We start from the raw sequence: 14,517 nt of genomic DNA, 5'->3' as shown, positions 1-14,517 counted from the left end.
AGCAGATTGCGTTCTTCAGTTCACCTGTTGCATTATTGTTTCATTATAAAGCTGTTCCCCAAAGCAGCTGATTAAGCCACGTGGTAGGTTTGTTATCAAAGAGCAAACGGAATCTTTTGGGACATGACGATCCACTGTTGTGCAAGAGAGGTGATCAAGTTACAATTGAAATTCACTACAACTGTTTGCCAGCTAAATATCTTATAACTATAGGTTTAACTATCTAAGATTCTCTACAGCTCAGGGCTCCAGCATTTGGTTAGCTAGCTAAGTAGCTAACTTGCTCAAGATCAAGCTTCTTGGTTACAGCAGAGACAGTCAATCTCCTCCTGGACCGAGATCCCTGCTGTCTAATTATTATTATTTTATATATTTAAACTTTATTTATAGATTTTCAGATATAACAAAAACAGTACAACACCAACCCCTCATTCTCCCACCCCTCCCTCCTTAATTATTTGTTTTGTGCGTGTAGCAAACTTTCAGTAGCCTATTGAGATAGTTGTATAATAAGCTGGGTTGTCTGTTAGTTTGTTTGCTTGCGCTTGTTAGCATTTAGCTACTGTCCGCTATGGGAAGTTTGGAAAGACTTGCACTGCCGGTAATACCGTATACCCCGGTATGGTATAGATACGGCATGAAGCTATGAAAATCTGGACACCACTGAAGCCTACTGGACCAGCATGTCCCTCTGTTGTCAAGGAATAGTTGCTAGGCAGTGGCAGTCTTTGGCCAGAGAGCGTGCCGCTGGACTGGACAACGTGGTGCAGTGGAGCGAGAGTAGACTACAAGCTGATGGAGGAGGGGTTGATGGCTTAATCAAACGCACAGATTGGCTGTTATTATTGACATGATTGGTTTGTCATCATTCCTCCCCTCCCAACCAACAGTAGCTTCAGCTCTCTAGCATCACTATTTTGAGTGCTGTTGTAATGAATAAACCATACAGCAGCTTGACTGGGTTTTAGTGAGTGTATTGTGGGAGTTGAGGTGTTTTATTTCTCTTTCATTCTGTGCAAAGCAAAGTGTCTTTTCAATTTAAGTAAGATCACTATAATGTACATTTCATGTCCAGATGGAGGTAGTAACAATGCACCAAAAAGGCAGGAACATTTCAGTGCATCACTTGGCAAGGTGATAGTCCTAATGCCACAGTTGTTGGCCAGCAAACACTAGACTGCTGCAAACCTTCTTTTGAGGTGGACTGTTGACTCTTCTAGGCACTCTTAATAGCAAGCTCATGGGAACGTGTGCTGTTGGCAAGGTTTGTTTCCCCCATTTTTGCTTTCACCAGCTTCCATCTGTTGCATCGATGTACCCCAATTGGCAAATCTACATCTGTATGCGGCGCTACACTTCTGCTGCCCACATATGAACTCGAGTACCTAAATCCAATGTCTATTCAACCCTGTATACTGGGGTGAATCTGTATTTTCTAAAGCCGACTCTTTCTTCTGTCCTCAACCACATACGGTGTGACAATTGGTTTTGTCAAAGGTCTTTTTTTTGTACTGCCCTGAATTGATCCCTGTGACCTAGCCTAACTCTGTATTAGAGGTCGACCCATTATGATTTTTCGTCACCGATACCGATTGTTGGAGGACCAAAAAAAGCCGATACCGATAAATCGGCCGAGTTTTATATATATTTGTAATAATGACAATTACAACAATACTGAGTATACACTTTTATTTTAACTTAATATAATACATCAATAAAATCAATTTAGTCTCAAATATACACTGCTCAAAAAAATAAAGGGAACACTAAAATAACACATCCTAGATCTGAATGAATGAAATATTCTTATTAAATACTTTTATCTTTACATAGTTGAATGTGCTGACAACAAAATCACACAAAATGTATCAATGGAAATAAAATCAACCCATGGAGGTCTGGATTTGGAGTTACACTCGAAATTAAAGTGGAAAACCACACTACAGGCTGATCCAACTTTGATGTAATGTCCTTAATACAAGTCAAAATGAGGCTCAGTAGTGTGTGTGGCCTCCACGTGCCTGTATGACCTCCCTACAACGCCTGGGCATGCTCCTGATGAGGTGGCGGATGGTCTCCTGAGGGATCTCCTCCCAGACCTGGACTAAAGCATCCGCCAACTCCTGGACAGTCTGTTGGTGGATGGAGCGAGACACGATGTCCCAGATGTGCTCAATTGTATTTAGGTCTGGGGAACGAACGGGCCAGTCCATAGCATCAATGTCTTCCTCTTGCAGGAACTGCTGACACACTCCAGCCACATGAGGTCTAGCATTGTCTTGCATTAGGAGGAACCCAGGGCCAACCGCACCAGCATATGGTCTCACAAGGGATCTGAGGATCTCATCTCGGTACCAAATGGCAGTCAGGCTACCTCTGGCGAGCACATGGAGGGCTGTGCAGCCCCCCAAAGAAATGTCACCCCTCACAATTACTGACCCACCGCCAAACCGGTTATGTTGGAGGATGTTGCAGGCAGCAGAACGTTCTCCACGGCGTCTCCAGACTCTGTCACGTCTGTCACATGTGCTCAGTGTGAACCTGCTTTCATCTGTGAAGAGCACTGGGCGCCAGTGGCGAATTTGCCAGTCTTGGTGTTCTCTGGCAAATGCCAAACGTCCTGCACGGTGTTGGGCTGTAAGCACAACCCCCACCTGTGGACGTCGGGCCCTCATACCACCCTCATGGAGTCTGTTTCTGACCGTTTGAGCAGACACATGCACATTTGTGGCCTGCTGGAGGTCATTTTGCAGGGCTCTGGCAGTGCTCCTCCTTGCACAAAGGCGGAGGTAGCGGTCCTGCTGCTGGGTTGTTGCCCTCCTACGGCCTCCTCCACGTCTCCTGATGTACTGGTCTGTCTCCTGGTAGCGCCTCCATGCTCTGGACACTACGCTGACAGACACAGCAAACCTTCTTGCCACAGCTCGCATTGATGTGTCATCCTGGATGAGCTGCACTACCTGAGCCACGTTGTAGACTCCGTCTCATGCTACCACTAGAGTGAAAGCACCGCCAGCATTCAAAAGTGACCAAAACATCAGCCAAGAAGCATAGGAACTGAGAAGTGGTCTGTGGTCACCACCTGCAGAACCACTCCTTTATTGGGGGTGATTTGCTAATTGCCTATAATTTTCCACCTGTTGTCTATTCCATTTGCACAACCACATGTGAAATTTATTGTCAATCTGTGTTGCTTCCTAAGTGGACAGTTTGATTTCACTGAAGTGTGATTGACTTGGAGTTAGTTACATTGTGTTTAAGTGTTCCCTTTATTTTTTTGAGCAGTGTAGAATGAAACATGTTCAATTTGGTTTAAATAATGCAAAAATAAAGTAAAAGAAGAAAGTAAAAGTACAATATGTGCCATGTAAAAAAGCTAACGTTTAAGTTCCTTGCTCAGAACATGAGAACATGAAAGCTGCTGGTCTTCAATATTCCCAGGTTTTAGGTTGTAGTTAATATAGGACTATTTCTCGCTATACCATTTGTATTTCATATACCTTTGACTTGGATGTTCTAATAGGTACTTTAATATTGCCAGCCTAATCTCAGGAGTTGATAGACTTGAAGTCTAAAACGGCGCAATGCTTCAAGCATTGCGAAGAGCTGCTGGCAAACCCAGTAAAGTGCTGTTTGAATGAATGCTTACGAGCCTGCTGCTGCCTACCACCGCTCAGACTGGTCTATCAAATCATAGTCTTAATTATAATAAAATAACACACAGAAATACGAGCCTTAGGTCATTAATATGTTCAAATCCGGAAACTATCCTATTGAAAACAAAACATTTATTTTTTCAGTGAAATACGGAACCGTTACGTATTTTATCTAACGGGTGGCATCCCTAAGTCTAAATATTCCTGTTACATTGCACAACCTTCAATGTTATGTCATAATTACATAAAATTCTGGCAAATTAGTAAGCAACAAGCCAGGCAGCCCAAACTGTTGCATGTACCCTGACTCTGCGTACAATGAACGCAAGAGAAGTGACACAATTTCCCTAGTTTAATATTGCCTGCTAACACAAATTTATTTTAATTAAACATGCAGGTTTAAAAATATATACTTCTGTGTATTGATTTTAAGAAAGGCATTGATGTTTATGGTTAGGTACATTCGTGCAACGATTGTGCTTTTTTCGCAAATGCGCTTTTGTCAAATCATCCCCGTTTGGCCAAGTTGGCTGTCTTTGTTAGGAAGAGATGGTCTTCACACAGTTCGCAACGAGCCAGGCGGGCCAAACTGCTGCATATACCCTGACTCTGTTGCACAGAACGCAAGAGAAGTGACACAATTTCCCTAGTTCAAAGAAATTCATGTTAGCAGGCAATATTAACTAAATATGCAGATTTAAAATATATACTTGTGTATTGATTTTAAAGAAAGGCGTTGATGTTTATGGTTAGGTACACATTGGTGCAACGACTATGCTTTTTTCGCGAAAGCTCTTGTTAAATCACCCGTTTGGCGAAGTAGGCTGTGATTCAATGATAAATTAACAGGCACCGCATCAATTACATGCAACACAGGACAAGCTAGATAAACTAGTAATATCATCAACCATGTGTAGTTAACTAGTGATTATGTTAAGATTGATTGTTTTTATACAATACATTTAATGCTAGCTAGCACCTTACCATGGCTCCTCGTGGAGTGCAATGTAATCGTCCATAATCGGTATCCAAAAATGCTGATTACCGTTTGTTATGAAAACTTGAAATCGGCCCTAATTAATCTGCCATTCCGATTTATCGGTCGACCTCTAGTCTGTGTGCCGTATTCTCTGACTGGCTGTCTGTGATTATGCAGATGGGGCTAATCTCATCCCATTTAAGATGTTTAAGAAAGATGCATTTTATTGACCGTTAATGTGAAAAGTTAAACATTAATCAGTAACCCATTACCCAGCTAAGCCTAATTCTGGTAGCAGTTCTATTGTACTACACCCTGGCTTGTTTTATTTAGGACTACACAGAGTTTGTATTGTCTGGCTGAAAGTGGATCATGACAAAAGGCAGGTAGAGAGTGTTCTTATGGTAGAGGTTTGTAGGGCTTTGAGCATGGTTCTATCCATCCTTCTCCAGCCCTGCCTGCCTGCCTGCTGCTGTTTCTGCACTCCTCAGTAGAAGTCCTCAGCCTTCAGCATCTGCTGGGCCTCTGCTTTCATCACCTCATCCCTCTGAATCCAGGCAAACTTTTGTTGCTCTCTACCTCAGTCTTTGATTTTTCTACACTGGGTGAGTTTCTCTTAACTAGCACTTTCAGCAGGATTATTTCTCACCCCAGAAACGCTTTGATAACGACCAAGCCTTGTGAAATGCGTTAAAATGTGAAACAAACTGGGTGCTGTTTCATAGCTGGAACATGACATTCAGGGCACTTGCTTTAAAAAAAAGATATATATTTGGATAGTGCTGAGCCATTAATACTTTTTAATGTCGGTTCGATTTCATATAAATGATCACAGTTTTCGGTTCAGATTTTTAGATTATAATTTATTATTTTTTTACATTAAATGCACTATACGTTATGTGTGTTCAATGCCGTAACACAGAATAAAACAATTCATAAAAGTCCCATGATGGTAGTGACTGCCCATTACAGCTTATCACTTATTAACTATAAGTCATTCACATTACTTTTTATAAATATTTCAGATGTTGTGTATATTACATTTGTTTTGTTAAATGACTTTATTTGATTCCAAGTCATCATCTCATCTCTATAGAGCTGCTGTCTGACAAAACCACTATTTTAGTTGTTCTTCAAAGTAAATAAGGCACACTTTTATGACTGCTGAATACCAACTATCAATCACTTAGATCATGTATTTTCAGGCTCGTGATGCAACTGCTTTATATTTCTCTCGATAGTGCGTTCTCTCATTCTCTGTGTCCGCTGCGCACAAACGGACAAGTTTTTAAGCGTGTGTGCAATGGATTATGGTCATTGTAGTTTAGCACTGAAAACGTGGTAATTAACTATGTAGAACATTGGCTTGTTGGAAACTTCAACTCCCTGCTAGTTCAGGCTTGATCTGATTTATCTCTACAAAAACTGCACATCGATCTCACAGAAAAAAAAGCACGAAGTGAAATTCAAATGATTGAACTGACGTCGGTCAATTATACTGAACAAAAATATAAACGCAACATGCAACAATTTCATAGATTTTACTGAGTTACAGTTCATATAAGGAAATCAGTCAGTTGAAATAGATGCATTAGGGCTTAGATTTCACATGACTGGGCCGGGTTGCAGCCCACTGGGGAGCCAGGCCCAGCCAATCAGAATGAGTTTTTCCCCACAAAAGGGCTTTATTAAAGAAAGAAATACTCCTCAGCACTGTTTTACCAATCCTGTGACAGCTGGATAGACTGTCAGATGAGATGAAGGTTTTGATCATTCTGATCGGGCCAGAGATAGGATGGATGAGGAACCACACTGTGTGGTGGTGACCGCATGCGCAGTCAGCTGCTTGCTTGAGAGGGTATATGGCGTTTAGACAGTACAGTTCCCTCTGTGTCCACTAGATGGTATACATTTGTCTGTTCTGCAGTCAGTCACGAGGGCTGTCTGTTCCCCTGATTTTCATACAGACATGAACCCACGCCTAATGGCCAGTACAAATGTCAGGCAAAGGCAAGGTGCACCAAACGCAATGCAAAACAATCTTATGGACAAGAACATGTGTAGATGGTCGACACTTTAATATGGTGTATGTGTTATTTTAGTCCAGTGTGTTTCTGTTAGAACAGTGATGGGGTGTGCGTTAAAGTGAGACAGATTTTAGCAGTGTTACAGCACAGTGAGGATGCATTCCTGTCATCCAGGGCTGTTGGGTCAGTGTGCATAGCTCAGGAGTCTGGCTGTTTCTCTCTCCTCTCCCACCCCCTCCCCCCAACGGCCCTAATCGCTTCTGAAAGAAGTCCACAGATTGATGCTCACCAAGGCTCTGATAAAAGCAGCCATTGTCAGGCTTCACTCTAAAAGCTGGAGGAGTTTGGTTATTGAGGACTAGGCTATCAGCGCTGCCTCCCCTCTTTGTTCCCAGCCTGTCTTGTTCTTCATAATACTGCTCAGTTATTGTGGCTTGCAGGGCAGAAGTCAAACGACGTAATAATAACGCAGTTTCTTCAATAGATGTTCAGATGACATTCTGTTTTTGAAAAAGGGAAGTGTTTCATGATGAAACATACAATGATTGCGAAATTGCATTGGCCTAACTAGCTTAGTCCTAAATGTAGAGTTGCCCATTTAAAAATACTATCTGGTTTCATGACAGATCCAGTACCATGTTTAGATGTTTGCCCTCTCTGTTTTTGATTTAGGATTGTATCTAAATAAAGAGGAGCAGCTTTAGTACCCTAGATACAGGCTGTAGTACAGGTCAGTATAACCTGCACACGGAGCTCAGGCTGTAGTACAGGTCAGTATAAACTGCACACAGAGCTCAGGCTGTAATATAGGGCAGTATAACCTGCACACAGAGCTCAGGCTGTAGTACAGGTCAGTATAACCTGCACACAGAGCTCAGGATGTAGTACAGGTCAGTATAACCTGCACACAGAGCTCAGGATGTAGTATAGGTCAGTATAACCTGCACACAGAGCTCAGGATGTAGTACAGGTCAGTATAACCTGCACACAGAGCTCAGGATGTAGTACAGGTCAGTATAACCTGCACACGGAGCTCAGGATGTAGTACAGGTCAGTATAACCTGCACACGGAGCTCAGGATGTAGTACAGGTCAGTATAACCTGCACACGGAGCTCAGGATGTAGTACAGGTCAGTATAACCTGCACACGGAGCTCAGGATGTAGTACAGGTCAGTATAACCTGCACACGGAGCTCAGGATGTAGTACAGGTCAGTATAACCTGCACACAGAGCTCAGGATGTAATATAGGGCAGTATAACCTGCACACACAGCTCAGGCTGTAATATAGGGCAGTATAACCTGCACACACAGCTCAGGTTGTAATATAGGGCAGTATAACCTGCACACACAACTCAGGCTGTAATATAGGGCAGTATAACCTGCACACGGAGCTCAGGATGTAGTACAGGGCAGTATAACCTGCACACACAGCTCAGGCTGTAGTACAGGTCAGTATAACCTACACACAGAGCTCAGTGTTTTGATCCAGAGACAGGCTTGGTGTGTTTTTTTCACTCTGATATTAATTGTATTTTGTATGGAGGAGCAGCAGGTACAAATGAACATATTCAGCCATGCTTTGTTCACTCAGACAGACGCATATTAATAATTTTTATGTGCTCACCTCTGGCTCAGCGCCATCCCCACTCATCTGACAAAGGGTTTTTTAATCCCCCTGGTTTCCATTGTCTGTTTCATTCCTACCGCCATCATAGAGTTTAATCTGCACCCATAAAAATATTCTCCCCGTCATCCTCTGTAACCACAGACAAAGACTGAGAACATGACTACCCTGCCTGAGAGAACAGGCTGTGTACTCTGTTGAAAGAGTTTCATAGTGAAGAAGTGGTCCAAGACATCATGGCTCCAAAGAAATGACCTGCAGTGGTTCTATTGGTTGATATTCTCCCTAGTTATGGGGCGAGATGGTGAGGAGTCAACCTTGAGGGAGGGGTTAAGGGCAGGTTGGAAGACATTACCTTAATTAAGCTCCAGAGTGAGAAACAGGAGTGGGGTGACTAGAGGCTGGCACTTTTAGAAGTTCCACAATAGGTCGTTTTTCATGACGATGGGAGTAGGAGATTTGAAACAAAGGGCTAGAGAGAGGGCTTGTCAAAAGGAAGTAGCACACAGAAAATTACTTTGCTTTAGACTTCTTGACAGGGCCTTCAGAGCTCTTTGGATGAGAGGGACTGTAATCATGGAAATGAGCTGCACAGTGCTCTCTCTATTCATGGTTGTATTTTTCTCTTGGTGCTTGGGTGAATGTTGATCTGAGGTTTAAAGGTGTTTTAGTGTTCCATCTTGATCAGCTAGCTGCCTCAGGCAAGGCCATGGCTTACTGCACACTGTGGGAAGATCTCAATTGCATACTCCTCGCATCCTCTCTCCTTGTCCCCTTTTCAAAATGCATTGGATTAGAAAGCCAGAGGTCCCTCCCCTTTTGACTTTCTGATCCAATGGGTTTTGAGAAGGAGAAGAGGAGAGAGGACGCAAGGAGTATGCAATTGAGATGATCTCCGTGTTCCTGCTAGATAAGAGGGCACCGTGGATGATGGCCATGCAGGAGACACTATGAGGAGACAATACAACTGCAAGGGTCCAGCGAATGAGATCTTCATTGTATATCTACTAGTATAGGCTATACAATCTGCCATACTTGCATATTAGGCTTATATTTTATATTTGATAAAAGTGGAGAATAAACATTACCTCCGAAGGTGTAGGGGGACAAGTTGTCCATAGAAATATAATTATATTCCTATGATGTACTCTCTCTCCCACATGGAAATACACCTAGCCTCCTAGCCTATGTGGGTGTATCCGAAGTCGCACTGTAGAGGTTTTATTACTAGTTATAAATGGGAGGATGTAAACTTAATGGATTGCTGGTTAGAAATACCAAACGTTCCTTTTTATTTCCCAGTGTAAACTAGTGGTATTTTAGGCACCGCTCTCCTGAGGGTGGGGAGACGCTAGCTACTGTATTTAAGCCTCTGCTCAGTGCTGTGGGGTTTTCTCCTCCCTTTCTCTTACTCATCCCTCCTCTCCACCTCTCCTCTCCACCTCCCCCCTCACTATAACAAGCCCAGCACTGCAGTCGCCGCTCCTTTAACAAGGTGGCACTGTTGTTGAGCTGCTGGGCTAGAGACGGCAGAGATGACTGTGAGCTGCCGTTGCCCCTGTAGACACAGGAGATAGGATCCATTGGCTTCTTCTCACTGCTACCACTGCTACCGTTAGTGTCATAAGCCGGTGTAGCCTGCGCTGCTGTTGCTGCCTGTTCCACTCCACCGCTGTCGCTGCTGCTCTCCCTGCCTCTGATCCATGTGGGCAGAGTGGGATGGAAGCCCTCGCTGGAAGCCTGTTCATGGAAATGCTCTTTGCCGTTGTTTGCGCTGTAGCTCCGTGCTGGTGACAACATGCCGTTAAAATGGAAAAGCGGTTCTCCTGTCAGCTGGAAATTCCCAGTGCCAGTTCTTAAGACATCCAGGTCCTCACCGCTCTCTCCTGCCTATATGTGAGTAAGGAACCAATTCCATTCATAGCATGCTGTGGTGGTGCATTTTCAGTTTTAGATTTTGTTCAGTTGTGGTATTTTATTTTGGGGTATGGAGAGTCCCCCTCTCTCATTGCAGCCTAATTGGGCAGAATATGATGGGAGCTTTGTTGTGTGTCGATTTAATACCCTCCTTTGTGCCGCGTGTGATGACTGGCCAGCTAGCGGAGCGCTGTCCTCTAGATCAGTGTGATGACTGGCCAGTTACCAGAGCGCTGTCCTCTAGATCAGTGTGATGACTGGCCAGTTACCGGAGTGCTGTCCTCTAGAGTGGTGTGCTGACAGGCCAGCTAGCAGAGCGCTGTCCTCTAGAACAGTGTGATGACTGGCCAGTTACCGGAGCGCTGTCCTCTAGAACAGTGTGATGACTGGCCAGTTACCGGAGCACTGTCCTCTAGAACAGTGTGATGACTGGCCAGCTAGCAGAGCGCTGTCCTCTAGAGCGGTGTGCTGACTGGCCAGCTAGTGGAACTCTGTCCTCTAGAGCGGTGTGCTGACTGGCCAGCTAGCGGAGCGCTGTCCTCTAGAACAGTGTGATGACTGGCCAGCTAGCAGAGCGCTGTCCTCTAGAGCGGTGTGCTGACTGGCCAGCTAGTGGAACTCTGTCCTCTAGAGCGGTGTGCTGACTGGCCAGCTAGTGGAACTCTGTCCTCTAGAGCGGTGTGCTGACTGGCCAGCTAGTGGAACTCTGTCCTCTAGAGCGGTGTGCTGACTGGCCAGCTAGCAGAGCGCTGTCCTCTAGAGCGGTGTGCTGACTGGCCAGCTAGCAGAGCGCTGTCCTCTAGAGCGGTGTGCTGACTGGCCAGCTAGTGGAACGCTGTCCTCTAGAGCGGTTTGATGACTGTCCAGCTAGTGGAATGCTGTCCTCTAGAGCGGTGTGATGACTGTCCAGCTAGTGGAACTCTGTCCTCTAGAGCAGTGTGATGACTGTCCAGCTAGTGGAACTCTGTCCTCTAGAGCGGTGTGCTGACTGTCCAGCTAGCGGAAACCTGTCCTCTAGAGCGGTGTGCTGATTGTCCAGCTAGTGGAACGCTGTCCTCTGGAGCAGTATGGCTTATTATCCATGGCCGTGGCCCATTTTAAATTTTTTTGGGGCCAGGACCACATCCACTGCCCCTCTACGCCCTCCCTGGGGCTGTGTTTTTCCGCCTGCAAGGACTGTCGGCCGCCACAGCAAGCTTGGGAGGAGGAGCCTGCCTTCCTTTGTCAGGGCATCAGGCTTGCCCTGGTTTAGGAGCTATTGTCTGTTGCTGTGGAGGGGGGAAGGGCAGAATATGGAGGGTCCCTCCAGGCTCTCCTCCCTCCATTTCCTCCTTTCTGGGGAGAAGTCCTCTGCCTGTCACCCTGCTAGGCTAGCTCTAGGTAAATGGCAGGGATCAGAGTATCTTTCCTAACCAGTGTACAGTAGTAAAACACCTGTTTTAATCTGTCTTGGAAGACGGTGTACAGTAACCAAGCTTAATCTGCCTTGGAGGATAGTGTACAGTAACCTGGTTTAACCCGGTTTGGAGGACAATGTACAGTAATTTGGCTTAATCTGGTTTGGAGGACAGTGTACAGTAACCAGGCTTAATCTGCCTTGGAGGATAGTATACCGTAGTAACCTGCCTTGGAGGATAGTATACCGTAGTAATCTGCCTTGGAGGATAGTATACCGTAGTAACCTGGCTTGGAGGATAGTATACAGTGGTAACCTGGTTTAATCTGCCTTGAAGGATAGTATACCGTAGTAACCTGCCTTGGAGGATAGTATACCGTAGTAATCTGCCTTGGTGGATAGTATACCGTAGTAATCTGCCTTGGTGGATAGTATACCATAGTAACCTGGCTTGGAGGATAGTATACAGTAGTAACCTGGCATAATCTGCCTTGGTGGATAGTATACCGTAGTAACCTGCCGTAATCTGCCTTGGAGGATAGTATACCGTAGTAACCTGGCGTAATCTGCCTTGGAGGATAGTATACCATAGTAACCTGGCTTGGAGGATAGTATACCATAGTAACCTGGCTTGGAGGATAGTATACAGTAGTAACCTGGTGTAATCTGCCTTGAAGGATAGTATACCGTAGTAACCTGGCATAATCTGTCTTGGTGGATAGTATACCGTAGTAACCTGGCGTAATCTGCCTTGGTGGATAGTATACCGTAGTAACCTGGTTTGGAGGATAGTATACAGTAGTAACCTGGCATAATCTGCCTTGGTGGATAGTATACCGTAGTAACCTGGCTTGGAGGATAGTATACCGTAGTAACCTGGCGTAATCTGCCTTGGAGGATAGTATACCATAGTAACCTGGCTTGGAGGATAGTATACAGTAGTAACCTGGCATAATCTGCCTTGGTGGATAGTATACCGTAGTAACCTGGCGTAATCTGCCTTGGAGGATAGTATACCATAGTAACCTGGCTTGGAGGATAGTATACAGTAGTAACCTGGCATAATCTGCCTTGGTGGATAGTATACCGTAGTAACCTGGCGTAATCTGCCTTGGAGGATAGTATACCATAGTAACCTGGCTTGGAGGATAGTATACCGTAGTAACCTGGCTTGGAGGATAGTATACAGTAGTAACCTGGTGTAATCTGCCTTGAAGGATAGTATACCGTAGTAACCTGGCTTGGAGGATAGTATACAGTAGTAACCTGGCTTAATCTGCCTTGGTGGAAAGTATACCGTAGTAACCTGGCGTAATCTGCCCTGGAGGATAGTATACCGTAGTAACCTGGCTTGGAGGATAGTATACTGTAGTAACCTGGCGTAATCTGCCTTGAAGGATAGTATACCATAGTAACCTGGTTTGGAGGATAGTATACAGTAGTAACCTGGCTTAATCTGTCTTGGCAGATAGTGTACAGTAGTAACCTGTCTTAATCTGGCTTGGAGGACAGTGTACATTAATCTGTCTTGGAGGACTGGCATCCTCAGGAGCAGAGACGGTATCAGTGCTGTCAATCCTGGCAAGTGAAAATGAACGGAGGTACATTGCTTCTTAGTTAAAGCTAGATTGAAAGGCTCATGGTCAGTTGATGAATGTGTGTTTGATTTTTGGCTTCATTTTTATCCTGATATTTCTAGTGGAATTTCAGGCTCTGTTTGCTAGTTCTTTATTGCAAGATGAATGAGATGGTCTCGATATATGCTTTACCATACAGTAGATGCGTCATTTACATTAGATATTGCATGCGGTTACATTCGGCTTATTGATATAAAAATGTCTACATTTTACCTTGCCTTTCTATACCCTTCCTATAACCTTTCTATGCCTCCTGAGCGGATGCAAATACTGTAAGTTTGTTTACATTGCGGTCGTCCATGCCCTATTTAAGTGAACTCCCTAATGCGTTGCAGGCGCGTAGAATGTTTGATTTTTCCCATCCACCAAATTATATTTACATGGTAAAGCACCAAGAATATGTCTTCAGTGTTCAGGGTTTGAGGTAAATGGAATGGCAGGTAAATCTCTAAAAGAAAAAGGGGTTGAGTCTTAATGTGCACTAGTTTACATACGGACTCCCATCAAGTCTCTGCCTCTAATGTTTTTGGCTAATTTCCCAAAACCAGAATGACATCATGGAAAAAATTACTTTACAATCACAGTACATTTCTACATGTAATTCAAATTGAACATTTGTGCATAATTGTATATCAAAACTATTTATTTTTGTATCCTAAATTGAATTGACATGGACTTGACCCCAGTCCTGGAGCCACCAATTCTCACATGGGAGACTTAGTTTAAAGATGATTCATATGGATTGAGAAACTAACATACAGACTCCAACCACTATACTGGGGCTATAGACCTACATATTTTACCATTGCATATAGCGCTTTGTCTCTAACATTAGGACAGTCAAATAGCTTTTTCTCTTATAAAAATGACTAACAAAAAGACTAACCTTTAATACTGAGGCATGCCCTCCCTAGCCTGGCCCAGTTGCTATTTTTCCTTCTGATTCTAGGTTTCTCTATACAGCCTACGGTAAGGATGGGAATAGGGTCTGTGTGCGTAGCTTCTCCCCTTTCACTAGATATGGCCGTTTTCAACATGTAGACTGAGTAGCATATGGGGATGCCTCTTTAACATCTACCACAGGGATAGGGTGGAATTTTAGTTTTAATGTCACGGGCAAAAGTACAGTGAAATATATACATTTCTAATAAGAGCTAACATCTGCATTGCTTGCTGTTTGGGTTTTTAGACTTGGTTTCTGTATAGCACTCTGACATCTGCTGATGTAAAAGGGCTTTATAATACATTTCATTGATTCATAACCTCAACAATTCAGTAA

The 14,517-nt window shown here is 44.0% G+C and overlaps 1 protein-coding gene across 9 annotated transcripts in view; it reads left to right on the top strand.

The window, feature by feature from the left end:
- The window catches only part of klhl13 (kelch-like family member 13), a 76,056-nt gene that overhangs the window by 7,214 nt on the left and 54,325 nt on the right, over window positions 1–14,517 (top strand). Inside the window, exon 1 of one of the 9 annotated variants that reach the window (XM_021591278.2) lies at window positions 9,779–10,184. The exons of 7 other annotated variants lie outside the window; for them this stretch is intronic. In XM_021591278.2, coding sequence (XP_021446953.1) covers window positions 10,087–10,184 — 98 coding nt within the window. In that variant the 5' untranslated portion in view covers window positions 9,779–10,086. Of the gene's footprint in view, window positions 1–9,778; window positions 10,185–14,517 lie in introns of those variants that run through there. One more of the 9 variants, XM_021591282.2, reaches the window with a different exon arrangement.

The sequence above is a fragment of the Oncorhynchus mykiss genome, chromosome Y (genome assembly GCF_013265735.2).
Source record: "Oncorhynchus mykiss isolate Arlee chromosome Y, USDA_OmykA_1.1, whole genome shotgun sequence".
Taxonomy (NCBI): Eukaryota; Metazoa; Chordata; class Actinopteri; order Salmoniformes; family Salmonidae; genus Oncorhynchus; species Oncorhynchus mykiss.
Note: the sequence above shows the minus strand (reverse complement) of the source record. Positions and strands in the feature narration are given on the sequence as shown.